General features: G+C 34.8%; 1 protein-coding gene across 7 annotated transcripts in view; it reads left to right on the top strand.

The window, feature by feature from the left end:
* Positions 1-18,225, top strand: part of RALGAPA1 (Ral GTPase activating protein catalytic subunit alpha 1) — a 214,174-nt gene that overhangs the window by 77,605 nt on the left and 118,344 nt on the right. For all 7 annotated transcript variants that reach the window (XM_070358743.1, XM_005891799.3, XM_070358739.1 and 4 more), the window contains 5 exons: positions 1,512-1,649; positions 6,519-6,667; positions 9,681-9,810; positions 11,496-11,733; positions 12,942-13,103. In XM_070358743.1, the coding sequence (XP_070214844.1) occupies positions 1,512-1,649; positions 6,519-6,667; positions 9,681-9,810; positions 11,496-11,733; positions 12,942-13,103 (817 nt within the window). The remainder of the gene's footprint in view (positions 1-1,511; positions 1,650-6,518; positions 6,668-9,680; positions 9,811-11,495; positions 11,734-12,941; positions 13,104-18,225) is intronic.

The raw sequence follows: 18,225 nt of genomic DNA, 5'->3' as shown, positions 1-18,225 counted from the left end.
TCTTGTCTGGAGGCAAGGACACTAGCTAGGAAGTACCAGAAGGAGATAATAGGCACCTGATAGAGGACAGTGGCAGTTGCAATGGAAATATAAGGGAGAAGACAGATTTATGAGCTCCTTTGATGGTGAAATCAAGTTTTGATGACTAATTATATGTGAGGAATGAGAAGGTGTCCCAAGCTTTTTCTTTTGCAACCAAGTTAGTTGCCATTCACACATGAACAGGAGTGAAAATAAGTGCAAGGATGGTGATTATGTCCAAGGAGGCTATATTCGGATTGGTAGAAATGAGGAGAGCATGCTTGTATAAATTTACTTTTAAGTGTCTTGAATTGTGGGTTATTCAGGAAGAACTGTTCAGAAGATACCTGATGGAGAAGTATGGAGCTTAAGAGAACAGTGTAGACTAGACCATGATATATTATATTGGCTACTCGGACAAACCTGAGTTACAATACTGCTTCTGGTAATGAAACAATAGTTTGATTAGACTAAATCTCCCATATATTAAAATTGTAAGTTCTAGGCAGAATACTAAAAAAAAAATAAAAAAAAAAAGAAGATACTAGGTACTGTTGAATGACCAAAAGCAGAAAGAAATTAGAAACTTAAAAAAAAAAAAAGAACAACATTGAGTGAAATTTCTGTTTAACTGAGGGAACTCCTTAATCAGCAGGACTTTTGACAGCTAACACTGGCAGAAAGCTGCAGTATAAATGGTTTGAAGTGTCTGTATTCATCTATCTTTGGATAACAGGAATTTTATTTTTCTTAAGTAGGATAAATAGAAGCTATTTCCTTTTATTTAAGTCATTTGGATTCTGGCATTTCCTTTAGAAGAGGATTTATCTTTTACAAAGCTATAAATAATATGATCCCATTCTTTTCAAGATTTATTTATTTACTTATTTGGCTGCGCTGGGACTTCCTCTAGTGGCAAGTCAGGGCAGGGGCTACTCTTTGTTGTGGTGTGCAGGCTTCTCATTTCAGCAGCTTCTTGTTGCAGAGCACAGACTCTAGGCATACTGGCTCAGCAGTTATGGCTTGTGGGCTCAGAAATTGTGGTGCACAGGCTTAGTTGCTCTGCATCATGTGGGATCATCCCAGACCAGGGATAGAACCTGTGTCCCCTGCACTGGCAGGCAGATTCTTAACCACTGCACCACCAGGGAAGCCAAAACAGTCTCATTTTGAATGTGTAAGTGTAAAATGGGAGGTTTATACATTAGATAGGTAGAAAAATGTCTCCGTATCTGAAATAATACAATTTCTGACTGGTCCTGATGGGTGATTTTTTTTTTCCTTATATTTTTGTCAATGAGAAATTTTTTTTTTTGAGAACTTTTTTTTTTTACAGTGTACATACATGTTACTTTTGTAGTCAAATAGGATATCTTCTATTTTGAGATGTTTAACAGAGGGACCTAGTACTTTCCAGTTTACTTCTTGAACTTACTGACTTGTCACAGCATTCTTAATTGATAAAGTATTAACTTGATATTTTGCTTCAGGAAAATGACACCAATGTTGCTGATCATGTTCGAAATTCCACTTGGCCTAAAAATGGCACCTACCAAGATCTTCTTCATAATGCTTCTGAAGAAGCCATAGAACAAAACATACGAGCTGGTGCCCAGGCAGTTTTGCAGGTAGATCACTTTTTGTTTATTTTTATAAAATGAAATAAAAATCATTAACTATTTCAAATACATATTTCAATATTTCAGTGTAATTTTTTAAATACAATGAACCCACCACACACATTTATCAATTACTGTTATATCCTATTAATGTTGTTTTTTCCTTAACCTTCACATCATAATGTATATTGATAAACATTGCATTTTTTTTCCATACAGTTTTAAAATTTTTATAAATTGTGTCATGGTATTACTGTCATCAGCAACTTTTTACATTATCCATTATGTTTTTGAGATTTCTTATTGATATATAGCCATAGTTAATTCATTTAAAACTTCTTTGTGGTATTATAATTTATGATTATTTTGCATTTTCTTAATAATTTTTTGTTGATGGTTTTTGTATGTATGTGTTGATGGTTTTTTAAGTTGGTATTTTAAGATGGTTTCCAATTTATCAATATTCAGATAATGCTGCATTGAACATTCTTATACATGTATTTTTGGGTACGTGTTGGACAATTTCCCTAGGATATATAAGTGGAATTGCTGGGTTGGAGCGTTTGTATGTTATCAGTTTTACTTAACTATTAATTGCCAAATTGTTCTTCAGCATGATTATATTTTACATTCCCTTAGTAATGCTTATAAGTTCTTATTTCCTTGTCTCTTCCTCATAGCTTATATTGTCAGATTTTAATTTTTGCTGCTCCTGTGTATATGAAATGTTATTCTTTTTAGTTTGTGTTTCCCTGTTTTAATTTACTTTTCCTTTATCACTACCGAGTATCTTTTCTTATGTATGGCCTATTAATGTTTTTCCATTATCCTTTTGGATTTTTTTTTTTTGTTACTGATTTTTAGTTCGTTGTATTTATTCATATTTTAAATCTTACTGTTCTTGTCAAGGCCACATGTGACTTCTCCATTGTTAAATCACATGGAGTTTTTCAGTCCTAATTTTACCAGATTTGTCAGCATTTTACAGAGTAGATCATTCCTCTCTGTTAAAACCATTCTTCAGATGGCCTTCAGATATCATCAGATCAGATTAGATCAGATCAGTCACTCAGTTGTGTCCAACTCTTTGCGACCCCATGAATCGCAGCACACCAGGCCTCCCTGTCCATCACCAACTCCCGGAGTTCACTCAGACTCACGTCCATCGAGTCAGTGATGCCATCCAGCCATCTCATCCTCTGTCATCCCCTTCTCCTCCTGCCCCCAATCCCTCCTAGCATCAGGGTCTTTTCCAATGAGTCAACTCTTCGCATGAGGTGCCCGATATCATACACTCCTGTTTTTCTATTTTCTCCTAACTCACTGGCTACTTCTTAGGTTTTTGTTTTCTTTTCTTTTTTTTTTTTTTTTTACTGATTTTTCAAAATATTTCCGAACTTTCATGTTGAAGTACCCAGGAACCAGTTCTTGGCTCTCTTTTCTATGTAAACTTATTGATGTCTTATTGATCTTATCCATTCTTAGGGCTTTAAGTGTCATCTCTACACTGCAACTTAGACTTTTTATTTCTAGTCTGAGACTTATTATCTGAATTCTTAAGAGTCCTGAACTCAAATATTCAAATGCCAAGTTGGCATCTTCACTTGACTATCTAATAGACATCTTAAATTTGACATATCTAAAACTTGACTTATCTTGTTCAACAAACATGGTCTTCCTGCAGTTTTTCTCATTTCATTTGATGGCAGCTCTTGTTTTCCAGTTGCTCAGGCCATCTTATTTCCTGTGTTGCTTTTATACCCTATGTCTAATTTGACAACAAATCCTGTCAACTTTCAGAATCTATTTAGAATCTGACTACTGTTCGGCACTACACTACTTCTTTTGTTCAGGCCTCAATAATCTTTCATCGGGAATATTGCAATAAATTTCTAATTACTATTCTTGCTTCTGGTCTTGCACCTGCCATCACCCTGGTATATTCTCAACCCAATAGCCAGAGGGATCCCATAAATCAGATCATGTCATTTTTCTGTTCCAAAGCCTCTGGTGACTTTTCATTATCAGTTTTCCCAGTGATCTATCAAGCCTTTACATCATTGCTCCTCAAAGTATGTGGTCCACAGACTAGTGCCAGCCCACAGGTACTTACAAAATTGAGAGTGAAAGTTTAGAAACTTAAGTCATTTAATATCCCTTGATTCTGATGAGAAGTTTGGGTTTGTATTTCGCATGTCTTTTTCTCATTTCCTTTATCCTATTCATTTTTTTAAACTGTATTTTACAATAAGATTGGTCTGCAAAAGACTCGGGGGAAAACCTGTACCTCACCATTGGCAGTATAAGAAACTCTGCTTCATGTGCTCTGGCTGTTTCTCAACGCACCTCCCACTGCTTTTCCCCTTCCTCACTTCACTCTATACTTGGTAGTCCTCACGTATGCTAGGCCGGCTCTCACCTCAGGTCATTTAAACTTGCTTTTCCTTTTCTTAGGAACATTTTTCTTCCAGGTTGCTACATAGTTGACCTTTGTCTTTTCTGTTTTAAGTCATCCTTATTTATATTCATTTTCTGCTCCCTGTCACTTGCTTTGCTTACTGGGTTCCACGGGACAGTGAGATGATAGTGAGGAATCCTTGTCTTGTTCTTGACTTTTGGCATTACTTCCATATATTCAGGTTCAGGCAGAACTTTTCAAGTTCAATTGCTGTTAAAACATTTGCTGTAGTTCCTGATAAATACTCTTTTTCAGATTTAAGAAATTCTACCTTTTTTCTTAGTGTGCTAAATTTTAAAAAAATGAAAAAGTGCTAAGTGCTTTTCTTGATGCAGTGTGATGATTCTACCTTTTCACATTTTAATCTGTTGATCAGATCAGATCAGTTGCTCAGTCGTGTCCGACTCTTTGCGACCCCGTGAATTGCAGCACGCCAGGCCTCCCTGTCCATCACCAACTCCCAGAGTTCACTCAGACTCACGTCCATCGAGTCAGTGATGCCATCCAGCCATCTCATCCTCTGTCGTCCCCCTCTCCTCTTGCCCCCAACCCCTCCCAGCATCAGTCTTTTCCAATGAGTCAACTCTTCGCATGAGGTGGCCAAAGTACTGGAGTTTCAGCTTTAGCATCATTCCTTCCAAAGAAATCCCAGGGCTGATCTCCTTCAGAATGGACTGGTTGGGTCTCCTTGCAGTCCAAGGGACTCTCAAGAGTCTTCTCCACCACCACAGTTCAAAAGCATCAATTCTTCGGTGCTCAGTCTTCTTCACAGTCCAACTCTCACATCCATACATGACCACAGGAAAAACCATAGCCTTGACTAGACGGACCTTTGTTGGCAAAGTAATGTCTCTGCTTTTGAACATGCTATCTAGGTTGGTCATAACTTTCCTTCCTAGGAGTAAGCGTCTTTTAATTTCATGGCTGCAGTCACCATCTGCAGTGATTTTGGAGCCCCCCAAAATAAAGTCTGACACTGTTTCCACTGTTTCCCCATCTATTTCCCATGAAGTGATGGGAGCGGATGCCATGATCTTAGTTTTCTGAATGTTGAGCTTGAAGCCAACTTTTTATAGGGTACATTATATTATTAAATTTTGCTGATGTCAAGGCATTCTTATATTTCTGAGGTAAATATTACTTGGTCATAAAGTATTATATTTTGCTTGAGTTGAATTGCTATTTTTTGAAGATTCTCGTCTGTGTGTTCTGAAGTACCTCTTACTTTTGTTATATAGTCCTTATCTGGTTTTGATAACTGGGTTATAGTTTTATAAAAATAAATTTGGTAGTGTTTTTTTTTCTTTTTTTGTTTCTGAAACATTTTATGTACAATAGGGATCATTTTTTGGAAAAATTGGACAAAACTCTGCCTGTAAAGCAGCGTAGGCCTGGTGTTTAGGGATGGATCAGGGATACCTTGATTAGCAGTTCACTGTCTTTGTATTGTACCTCTTTTCTACTGTTTCTTGAGTCAGTTTTGGCAGTTTATGTTTTATCTACAAAATACCCATTTTATTAAATTTTCAGTTTTACTGGCATAAAGTTATTCACTAAACTATCATTTTAAAATTCTCCACTGGGTATGTAAGTACATTCTTATTTTATTTCTAATGTTATTTGTGCCTCTCTTTTGCAAGTCAGTGTTGGTAGACCTACAGAGTCAGCTCTTTCCACAGTTTTAAAGTTAGCTTAAGTGTTCTTTGCTCACATGATTTTACAACTATCTTTTGTTACAGAGTTCATCCAGGGAATTTAAATCAGAATTGTGGGTATGGAAGATGTAATGTTCTTGGTTCACAATAAATGTAATGTTCTATTCCTCCAAAGTGTTTTGAGAACCTTTGCACATACCTGTCACTAATATAACAACTTTGTCCTCTATAACAAAGTATAATTAATGATATTATAATAAATTTAATTAAAGATACATATTGATAGATCCTGATTAGTAGTACTGTAATATGCAGTCTGTTATTAACAAAACAGATATGCATACATAATCAATAAACATGAAAAAAGAAAATAGATGATTTTGAACACCTCATTCAGAAAGTTCACCTTGTTTGAGGTATCTATCATCTTGATTGAGGTATCTATCCTCTTTTATCCTAAACTGTTTTTATTCTTTCCATTTTATGACAGTAATAAGGTTATTTTGTTAAAGACTCACTTTTAAAAATTGCTGTTTTTCACTTGGTTTATTTTCTTTCAATGCCTGCTAGTAATTGTATATTTGTCTAGATAAACATAAAAATAGATTGAATGAATTTTAATTTCCCATATCAAGCTGGTGGTAGAAGCAGGATTAGAATTAACCTATAGTCTAATGCTTTTAAGTTTGTTGTAGATCACCTAGCATCTTGAATTTTTTCCCTTTAAATTTTGTAACAAACAGCTTATGATTTGTTTTACTTTAGGTGTTTATTATAAACTCTTCAAACATATTTCTTCTTGAACCTGCAAATGAGATAAAAAGTCTTCTGGATGAGCACACAGATATGTGTAAACGAATTCTTAACATTTATCGGTTCATGGTTGTGCAAGTATCAATGGACAAAAAGACTTGGTAAAAAAATGCTTTTTTTTTTTTTTTTAAAGTGTATATGCACATAGTAATTTCTAGAGGAATAGTGTCTGAATAGGGCTTGTAACAATATTGTACAGGCTTCCATTATTAATGAATGACTGTAATATTTTAGGTAATAATCATGATGGCAACAATGTTCTCCTTCACTTTATCTCAAATATCTTTGATCAAATTTTACAAGATCCCTTTGTTTATCTTTCTAAAGTGGGCATTGATGGCCTTCCCCAAGAATGAATACTGGCATGCATGTATGAATAAATGAATTTACGTATGTTTGAATGAATGATTAAATAAATGTTTGAATGTATGACTGCTTGATTCCTGAACCTGATATTCAAGGCCTTGTACAGTCAGGCTCCTGACTACTTTTCTAGCCCTTTCTCAAGCCTAAATTCTGTCCTGCAGGATGCAGTCCTACCTGCCAGCTTTATCAGGTTTGCTCTCTCTTAAGCAGTCTGAACTTTTCTTTAGAGAATCTAATTCCTGTCATCTTTTCTTGTTGTTACCATAACTATCCTTAGATTCTACCTTCCTTTCCTCACATACTCTTCCTCTTTCCGTTCTCTTCCTTTCATTCTGTGTTTTTACCTCTGTCGTTTTGTGGTTTTGCAGTCACTAAATTGTGTCTGACTCTTTGCAAACCCCTGGATTGCAGCATGCCAGGCTTCCCTGTCCTTTACCATCTCCTGGAGTTAGCTCAAATTATGTCCGTTCAGTTGGTGATGGACACATATACAAGTAATTTAGGAACTAAGACAATTTTGACAAGATCTACAACAGAGATGAGGATGAGATGGTTAAAATAGCATCACCTGTGTTGTAGATCTTTTCAAAATTGCCTTAGTTCCTAAATTACTTGTATACATGTCTTTTACCTCACTGAATTAAGATGGTCTACAAGGTATATACTGGCTGTCTTGTTTTTATATTTCCTACATTTCTTAGCATAGTATCATATATTATAGATACTCTATAAAAATTTAATTGAAATTAAAAAAAGGACTTTTAGAGAGATGAGAAGAGCAGTTCTTCAGTTTTTGTAAAGATACTTGTTCATTGTAAAATTCAAACAAACAAAGAAAAGTTTTAGAAAGAAAATAAAAGTTTCCCGGACGCTCGTTCTCTACAGGTAATCATCGTTTGTCCTTTGGTGAACGTTTGGCTGACCAAACCACATCGAGTCACATAGTGTTATACCGTGTGTATGCACCAAATCTTAACTAACCACCTCTTGGTGGACATGTAGTTACTTGTTTTGTTGTTGGAGGAGAGAAGGACAGTAAACATCCTTATTATGTATATAATTTTCCTCTTTTGACTCATTCTTTAAAAGTGGGGGTACTTAGTAAAACAATATGCCTAGTTTGTTTTGTTACATATAGAAAATAGTTTTATTTTAAAAAAAAACTTTATTATCCATATTGATATAGTTAGAAGTAGTTACTGTTATTAACTTATTTGGAGCACTTTTCTGTGTCACATCTTTTTAATCTTTTTACATCTAATTTTTTCTTAATCCTTGTAGCACCCCCATAAGGTAGATAATTTTACATGGTGATTCTTAGGCACAAAGAAATTAAGTAATTTATCATTGTTCACACAGCTTTGTTTTGAACTGTGGTCCTTTTGACTTCAGAGCCCAAGTTATTGTCAGCCAATAACTTTTACTTTGAACCATTCTTTGTTAGTCCCTCCCTTTTTTTTCTTTTCATATGCTTTGAATCAGTGGTCTTGAGCCAGGTTAAAGTGAGAGACTTCTGTATGGAACACAGTTTAAAATTTTTTGTAAGTTCCCTTGAAGTCATAGCATTGTGAAAGATTACTCACATATTTACATTGAATTTACAGGACTTTATAATTCATTATTGTATTATAAAGTGAAAAGTTAGATATATGAGTGAATTGGAGCTTGACCACAAATCAGAAAGTTTTACTTGGAAAATCCATTATTTATTGAATGTGTAGTTGACTTTAAATGGCTTTTTGTTTCATATAGTGAAACTGGAAGCCTAAAGGTTACAAATACATTACCTCTGATTTTTACTTTATGAGCTGAATACATATATTTATTTAGTTAGTAAGTTCAGACACTGTTTATTGAGTGATACTTTTATATTTAATTCTACCCTCACTTCCCAGAAAACCATGATACCTACATCTGGGACCTCTTGCTGCCTCTGGCACATTTCTCACATGGACTGTCCCACATATTGCTGTGCCCAGAATGGGCCTGCAGACAAGCCAAAGAAGAGGAAGCTGTGATAGAGACTTGGGCTATTAGTCTGTCTATATACCCGCCCAAATCCCCTTCTCAAACTTTTTTTTTGGCATATGGTTGGGTCAGTTTTTGAGTTACCAGGTGCACATAAGGTAGTTTTATGGTCTTAATATTAAGCGTTAAGGAAAGAGAGGCATGGTAAGGATAATATAATAGGATTGGGTGACTTGCAGTACACATCGAGGATAAAGAGTTGAAAGATGACCAAACTAGAAAGGACAGAAAGAAGCAATGGAGTAATAATCCTTGCTTTCTCATCAGGCTCATTGTGATCTTTTAGTCTTAAAGTATCATGCAGTTTTTGAAATTGAACCTGGTACAATTCTAGGTACGAAGTTTCTAATGTTGTAAAGATGAGTGAGGTAGACAGACATCAAGGTAGAACTGTATTGTAAAGACAAATGAGTGTTCTTCAGACAGCTCCGTAAGGGGGGATGGGAGCAGTCTCCATATTCTCACCCCTAATTCATCAGCTTTTGTACAAATTTTTATTTGATGGAGAGGTATTATGGCTGAAAAATGGCTTGTGTAGATTTGTAAAATGAAAATTTATATTTTAATATATAAAGAATTTGGAAAATTTGAAAGATATTTGATATTTGAATTATTGAAAGATAATACCATTTTTATAGCAAATATTAATTTCAAAGTTATTCATTAACCAAAAGCAAACATATGCAAGAAGGAAACATTAATTAATTTTTTTACTTTAAGGGAACAGATGCTGCTTGTGTTGCTCAGAGTCACGGAATCTGTACTGAAGATGCCATCACAAGCTTTTCTGCAGTTCCAGGGGAAAAAAAACATGACTTTGGCAGGTCGACTTGCAGGACCACTTTTCCAGGCAATAAAAATAAATAAATAAATAGATAAATAGGTGGATAGATACGTATTTTTTCTTAAGATTCATTGAGCCCTGAACTTGTTTCTTGGGGAAAAAAGCTTTAAATCAGAAGTCATATTAAAGGAGCTTTTGTAGAGCCAAATAAAAGTTGTATATCTAGTAGTATGTTTGCCATACATACAAACTAACAGCCTAGCAGAATAGATGAGATACCAGTCAGGCCTATGAAAAAAAGTGTTAAACTGATGACATTTACTTTATCTCTTGTGGGGTACACTTTCATATGATTGCAAAAAGATGCCAGAAGGCTTTGTGGTAATGATTTGATTGTTTGCGTTATGAGTTTCCAAGTCTCTGGCATTGTTAGAAAAACAAAACTTCTTTTAAGTTGTTCTGTAGTTTAAAAAAAAGTAAATCAAGATTCTTTCCCACCACGATATACTGTTAGACTTTATCCTCTTCACGTCTTCATTTGAAGTATCAGTAGTAGTTGATGATATAGGAATTACATGTTGTGTTTTCCAACCCAAGGATAGAGTACTGACTTTACATGTGTAATAGATTATTTGGAGAACAAAAAGCAAAATAATGTTTTTTTTAAAGACAAGACATTAAATATAAACACATGGATAAAATGGCTCTTAATGTCAAGGATAAAAACTATCTCAGATCTAAGTCTTGGCCATTTAGTGTAGCTTTTCAATTTAATATTTTTTTCCCAGATGGTGCTAGTTTACCTAAAATTCTGTGTTGATAATGAATAAGTCTTTCAAATCAGCTACATTTATTATTTAAATTCCTCTTGACCATTAGTCTTTTATTCCCCCCCCCCATCATTAGAACTAACCCCATGGTGAGTGCTATTGGATGATACAATTTTAGCTTGCTATATGGAATAATATTTTTGTTCTCTGAATGGAGTGGAAAGCACTAGTTATTACTATTTTATGTCATAAACTCTGCTTATTTTTATCTTTATGTTTAATGTTAAACTTATGTAAAATTTGTTGAGTTATGCTTTTAAAACACTTTGTGACTATTTCTTCAATAGGATTTTATCTTCAGTAGAATTCTATAAAGTCTCAAGAGTATAGTCTGATCATTAATTTCTGCCCTTTTATAAATAAGTTTTTTATTCTATGATTGAATTTGTACGGAACACCTTTAATTCCACTGGTGTCTTTAAAGTCAAATTTAATTTTATCAAGTTTACATACAAATTTTCAGAAACATGTATCAATAAGTTAAATACATCTCTAGTAACTTTTTCTTTTAGAATATTCAAATTGTGTAGTTAGTGATTTCAATCTTTTTTTGAGAATGTTAGTAGTTCAGTAACTACTAATTACTCAGTTATTTCAACCTGTAATAATGTGGAGACTTGTCTCTTTTTGAACAACATGTACTTAACATTAATGTAATGTACCATGAAAGGTAGTTAAACTTTAGGGAGATTTCTTTTCAGTTTTGGTAACTTGTCCTAATGTTAGAATGTTGGAAATTGTCAGCTTTTGAAATTTGGAGTAGATGCTAATGAGTGCGTGCGTTACTTTTATAAGTATTATGTACCAAGAAAGGATATCATGGATATTATGTGATTTACAGTTCTACTAGTTTGGGGATAATTTTTTAATAATTTATTTTGAACATATTTCATTATTATTTCTGATTATTTGTCTTTATAGACTCTTATAGTTGCCTGGATTAAAGCAAATCTAAATGTGTACATCTCTCGGGAACTTTGGGATGACTTACTCTCAGTATTGTCATCGTTGACCTATTGGGAAGAGTTAGCCACTGAATGGTCGCTGACTATGGAGACACTAACTAAAGTTTTAGCTAGAAATTTATATAGTTTGGATCTCAGTGATTTACCATTGGATAAGCTGAGTGAACAGAAACAAAAAAAGCACAAAGGGAAAGGTAAGAGTTATTCACAGAGATGCTTCATATAAATTTGTTTAAATAATTTGCTCTGGGAGTATCAAGCCAGGGAGAGGAGTGAAGGTGAAAGTCATAATTTCTCTTAATTATTCCCTCCTTAATTTACTCTGAAGGTTAAAAATTTTCAACAGTGAAGCATGTACTTACCTGGTAACTGTTCTTGAAGAACCTTAAATTCAATGGTTCTGTGCATATCTAATAAAGTTAAGTAGTCCAGAATCTTAAATATTTTATTTTTAACAATTAACCAAACTGAAAAATTATAAAACACTCTTCCTTTTTATCATACACATATTTTTTATTAAAACTTAGAAGGTGATTTCATGTTACTATATTCAATAAGAAGTACTTGGGAAATTCTTTTGAAAGCATTTCCTTAGTTTTAACTAAAAGCAAACATTCCCTGACTATGGATTATATTTCTATCTAATGTTAAAAAGCTGGAGAGGGCCAGTAACATAGTGATTATATCAAAGAAACATGTCTTTATAATACTAGTAATAGTGCTCTATCACTAAAGTCATGTCTGACTCTTGTGACCCCATGGATGTAGCCTGCCAGGCTCCCCCTGTCCGTAGGATTTTTTAGGCAAGAGTACTGGAGCAGGTTGCCATTTCCTTTTCCAGGGGATCTTCCTCACCCAGGGATTGAACCTGGGCCTCCTGCATTGCAGACAGATTCCTTACCTACTCAGCCACCGGGGAAGACTTTTATAATACTGAGTTTGCTAGGATTTTTTGTTATTAATAATTAGTTGCTATCTAGAGATGACACGAGTCACATTTCATACTTAACAGTCCAAAGTGGTAAGTATGTGACCAAACTACTTTTTCCTGGACTGTTTATTTCCCAAGTGGCTATTATTGGCAGGTAAAGATAGAGTAACTTCCTTCACAGGATGGATTTTGGTTAGTTCATTTTCTATCATTTTTTGCTTGTCTAAATGTTTCACTTCTATATGAAATAAGTGGGTGGCAGAGGATTTATTATCACTTATTGTTGATGGTGCCTCAGTTTTGGAATGTGATTTTTACACAATAAATTTCAAAAAACCCTTTCAGTACACAAGCATGTTATCTAGTTACTTTATGAGTAAACCTAAGAATCTGAGGCAGAATGGCATACATAATTTGATGCAGTTATTGATGAGATGACAGTGCACTGAGATTGAACATCTGCATTTCTAGGAGTGGGACATGAATTTCAGAAAGTTTCAGTTGACAAGTCATTTTCTAGAGGATGGAGTCGCGATCAGCCTGGCCAAGCCCCAATGAGGCAGAGAAGTGCAACAACCACTGGTTCCCCAGGCACAGAAAAGGCAAGGAGTATAGTACGGCAAAAAACTGTTGGTATGTACTTTTTAAAATCATGAGAATTGTATGCAGTGATATGTTTATAGTTCTTAGTAACAACGTATGCAAACACACAGTTTTCATATCAGTTGTTTTTCTGTTGCTAAATGAAAAACTTCTATAGCAAAACTTATTTCAGGACTACTTGGAGTCTGATGACATACTGTGTTATTCCTTTATGCTAGTAAGATGTATCTTACATTACTGTTTTAATGTAATTTATTTTACCATTGATGTCAATAATTTTAAATTGTTATTTTACAGAATTGAGAAGTAGAACTCTAATTCACTCTACAGAACTCATGCATTAACTGATGTAGTTTCTAATAAACATGAAAAAATAGGGTAGCTTATTTTCAGTGCTACATTTATATAATTGTATTGGCTTCACAGACTTCCAGTGAGGAATTTACATTTTCTGCTTATAGACAGCTGAGGCCAAGGTAGAGTATATTGCTGGGTTCCTTGCTGCCTTTAACAAGTAGGGAAGACCTTTCTAGTCTTGGAAATATCCACAGAGGGCAGTGACGGAAAGAATTTCTGGATGTGAGATCACTTGGCATCTGTGGACCTAGTTACCGTCTTGCTCCTTTCTTCTCAGATTTAAAACCTGGTCTTCATCATAGTAGAAAGAGTGCTGCAGTGAAAAGCAAGAGCACTTTGTCCTGATCTCTTTTCACTCTCATCACTAAATAGCTCGATAACCTTGAATAATTTACTGAACTTTCTAGACTTTATTTACTTCATCTGTGTAGTTGGAATGATAGTATCTCATATGCCTGAAACAAAAATTGCTAGAAGTTACTTTAGGCTTTGCAATCTGATTCTGTGAAAGTGGAGTTTTCTGTGGGAATGTATCTATATTTTATAGAGTCTATGAAAAACACTTACTTTAAATAAATTTAAAATTGTAAGATATGTCTTCTATAAAGGAGGTGTTCTAAAGTGTTAAGAATTAGAGTTCTAAAGGAAGAAACAAGTAAAAAGAAAAGAAGGAAATTAAAGGTTTTAAAAGAATTTAAAATGTTTAGTTTAAAATTGTTCAAAAGAATATTTTCACAGTTGTCTCCTGCCTGTAAAATAACTATAGAATTATATTGATTGTATGTCAAGCAAGAAGAATAAGAAATTATACAAGGAAAAAGGATACTGGATAAAAATGAATATAATACTTAGATATTTTGGTATAGAATTATATTTTGAAATTCTTATGGAACATGTTGATTACATCTGAAATGCCTTTCTTCATTTTATGTTAAGGTCACATGTATAGAAAATATTTCTGTATTGGTTAAGAAGGAATTCTAAGTTTAAAATTTTACTTTATTTTACTTAAAAATAGAATATTTTTTAAAGGTTATATATATTTTTCTGATTTATGCTTAATGTGAAAGATAAAAGTTTAAGGAAGCGTAAAAACATCTTAGGTATCTAATGAGAAGAAATCATAGCTAACATGATGGCATATTTCTAATCTTTATAAAAGCATATAATGATTAAAATACTCATCTTAAGTGCATGCCTGACTAATTACTTTCTGATACTCTGTCAAAATCTTATCTGGCTTGTTCATTGGACTGACCAATCAAAAGTTTAATGCATAATAAATTTTGTTCAGAAACGTGCCTACATAAAGTATTTAGAAAATACTAAAAGGGAAACACATTAAATTAGGATATTCTTTAGACATATATTTTCTTAAATTTTTAATTTTTTATGTTTTTAGGGAATGTACATAGTTAAAAATTCAAACTGTGATAAAGCATATATGTATTCTAATAAGTCATTCCTGCATCACTGCTCCTCACCCACCCAGGTCACCCCATTAGAGATAACTGCTATTACTAGTTTTTGAGGATTTTTCTAAAATTGTGCATATACTATAATGTATGCATGGCTTTTAGTCATTCAAATGAAAAATACTTCTACTTACAGTGGAAGCTTTGTTACAAGCATTGAGGATACATGTGAGAACAAACTTAATAAACTCCATTGAAGCTGACAATTCTTGTGTCAGGGGAGACCCATAATAAGCAGATAAACCAAACATCAGGCAGTATTATGTGCTATGAAGAAAAGTAAAATAGGGTAAGGGGCAAGAGTATAAGGATAGAGAAATGGGACTGTTAGGGAGGTCAGTGAAGGCCTGTCTAATCATATAAGAACAGAGACCTGAATAAACTGAGAGGAAGCATCTAGGGAAAAGTGTTCCAGGCAGAAGGAAAAGAATAAAAGCCCTAGTCTAAGAGTGTGCTTTGTTATTTAAGGAAGAGTAAAGAGGCCAGACTGGTTCCAAATAGGAAAAGGAGTACATCAAGGCTGTATATTGTCACCCTGCTTATTTAACTTATATGCAGAGTACATCATGAGAAACGTTGGACTGGAAGAAACACAAGCTGGAATCAAGATTGCCGGGAGAAATATCAATAACCTCAGATATGCAGATGACACCACCCTAATGACAGAAAGTGAAGAGGAACTAAAAAGCCTTTTGATGAAAGTGAAAGAGGAGAGTGAAAAACTTGGCTTAAAGCTCAACATTCAGAAAACGAAGATCATGGCATCAGGTCCCATCACTTCAGGGGAAATAGATGGGGAAACAGTGGAAACAGTGTCAGACTTTATTTTTGGGGGCTCCAAAATCACTGCAGATGGTGACTGCAGCCATGAAATTAAAAGACGCTTACTCCTTGGAAGGAAAGTTATGACCAACCTAGATAGCATATTCAAAAGCTACTTTGCCAACAAAGGTCCATCTAGTCAAGGCTATGGTTTTTCCTGTGGTCACGTATGGATGTGAGAGTTGGACTGTGAAGAAGGCTGAGCGCCGAAGAATTGATGCTTTTGAACTGTGGTGGTGGAGAAGACTCTTGAGAGTCCCTTGGACTGCAAGGAGATCAGCCCTGGGATTTCTTTGGAAGGAATGATGCTAAAGCTGAAACTCCAGTACTTTGACCACCTCATGCAAAGAGTTGACTCATTGGAAAAGACTCTGATGCTGGGAGGGATTGGGGGCAGGAGGAGAAGGGGACGACTGATGCTGGGAAGGATTGGGGGCAGGAGGAGAAGGGGACGACAGAGGATGAGATGGCTGGATGGTATCACTGACTCGATGGACGTGAGTCTGAGTGAAGTCTGGGAGTTGGTGATGGACAGGGAGGCCTGGCGTGCTGCGATTCATGGGGTCGCAAAGAATCGGACGCGACTGAACTGACTGAACTGAAAGAGGCCAGAGTGAGTGAAGTGTAGGGTAAGAAAGACAAGAGTGCAAGGAGATGAAGTCAAGCTGTAATGCTGTATCTTAATGATTATTGCATATCAGAAAATGTCGAACGCCTTGCATCAGATGTATATTACATGACAGTACCATAATTTAACTTGTATCCTGAAGATGGGCTTTCAGTTTATTTCCAGTTTTGAGGTGTTAAAAATGACACAGAATATAGTTATGTATACTTCTATAACTTGTGCTTGTATGTGGATATGTCTATAGGTTTAGTCTATAGTATTTGAAATTAAATTGCCCTAAAACAATGAAATACCACTACATATCTATCAGAATGGTTGAAATCCGGAACATTTATAACACCAAATGCTGACAAGGATATGGAGCAACAGTAACTCTCATTGGTTGTAAGACTGCAAAATGGTACTGCCACTTTGGAAGCTGGTTTCGTAGTTTAGAAAAGTAAATATATTCTTACTGTAGAATCAAACCGTCCTTAGCTTTTATCCAGGTAAGTTGGAAACATATGTCCACACAAACATTGGCATGCAAATATCTGTAGCAGCTTTATTCATAAACTTGGAATTTATGCCAAAACTCAGAATCAACCAAGATATTCTTAAATAAGTAAATGATTTGACAAACTGTGGTACATCTATACAGTAGAATATTATTCTTTGAAAAGATACAGTGAGCTATCAGGACATGGAAAAAAATATGCAAGAGTTCCGAATGCTATTGCTAAGTGAAAGAAACCAATCTGATAATGTTATATACATGGTGATTACAACTATATGATATTATGAAGAAGGGAAAACTGAAGAGACAGTAAAAAGATTGCTGATTGCCAAGGAGTGGAAAGCAGGCCAGTGAGGAGGGAGAAATAAGTGGAGCACAGAGGGTTTAAATAGAGCAGTGAAACTATCCTGTATGGTACTGTAATTGTGTATACATGTTATACATTTGTTAGAGGCCTGTAGAATGTACAGCACAAAGAGTGATCCCTAATGTAAACTATAGACTTTTGTTAATAACACTATGTTTTGAAGCTTAGAAACCAGGCAGTAACTTCTCTAGTTACGAAAGTCCTTGATGGCTGCTTCTGGTAGAAGCTGTTGTGTCCACATTGAAAAAATCTGTTGTATAATGTAGCTACCTTCGTTAATGATCTTAGTTAGATCTTTTGGATAGCTTACTGCAGCTTCTACTTCACCACTTGCTGCTTCTTGTGTACTTTTATGTTATGAAGGTAGCTTCTTTCCTTAAATCTCATGAATCAACTCTGCTAGCTTCAAACTTTTCTGTAGCTTCTTCAACTGTCTCAGCCTTCTTAGAATTGAAGCAAGTTAGGGCCTCACTCTGGATTAGGATTTCGCTTAGAGGAATGTTGTGGCTGGTTTGATATTTCCAAATAACTTTCTCCTTACCAGCAATTAGACTGTGTTGCTTTCTTATTTGTCTCTTCAGTCTTAATTTTCTCTAATAATTTTTCCTTCGCATTTACAATTTGACTGTTGGGAGCAAGCAGTCTAGCTCTTGGCCTATATTGACTGTTTACTTGTCTTCCTCATTAAACTTAATTATTTCTATTTATAGCATTTGATTTACAGTGAGAGATGTGTGACAGTTCCTTTCACTTGAACACTTAAGAGACCATTGTAGGGTAATTCATTGAAGTTGGGCCAGTTTCAGTAGCTTTACAGAGATTCTGTGATACAAGCTTTAAATTAGTAAGTCCCCCAAAATCTCTGTAGCTAATTCATTGTTATTTTCTATAGTGTAGATTGCACAGCTGTGTGGCACTTAACAGATTTCCAGGTAAACATAAAGATAGTAACAGACGGAGGGGTGTCTTTTTGAAGAATTCATTCAGGATCATAGCACACAAACTTA

Source organism: Bos mutus, chromosome 21 (genome assembly GCF_027580195.1).
Source record: "Bos mutus isolate GX-2022 chromosome 21, NWIPB_WYAK_1.1, whole genome shotgun sequence".
Lineage (NCBI taxonomy): Eukaryota > Metazoa > Chordata > Mammalia > Artiodactyla > Bovidae > Bos > Bos mutus.
The sequence above is the reverse complement of the archived record's forward strand: the minus strand, read 5'-3'. Positions and strand labels throughout refer to the sequence as shown.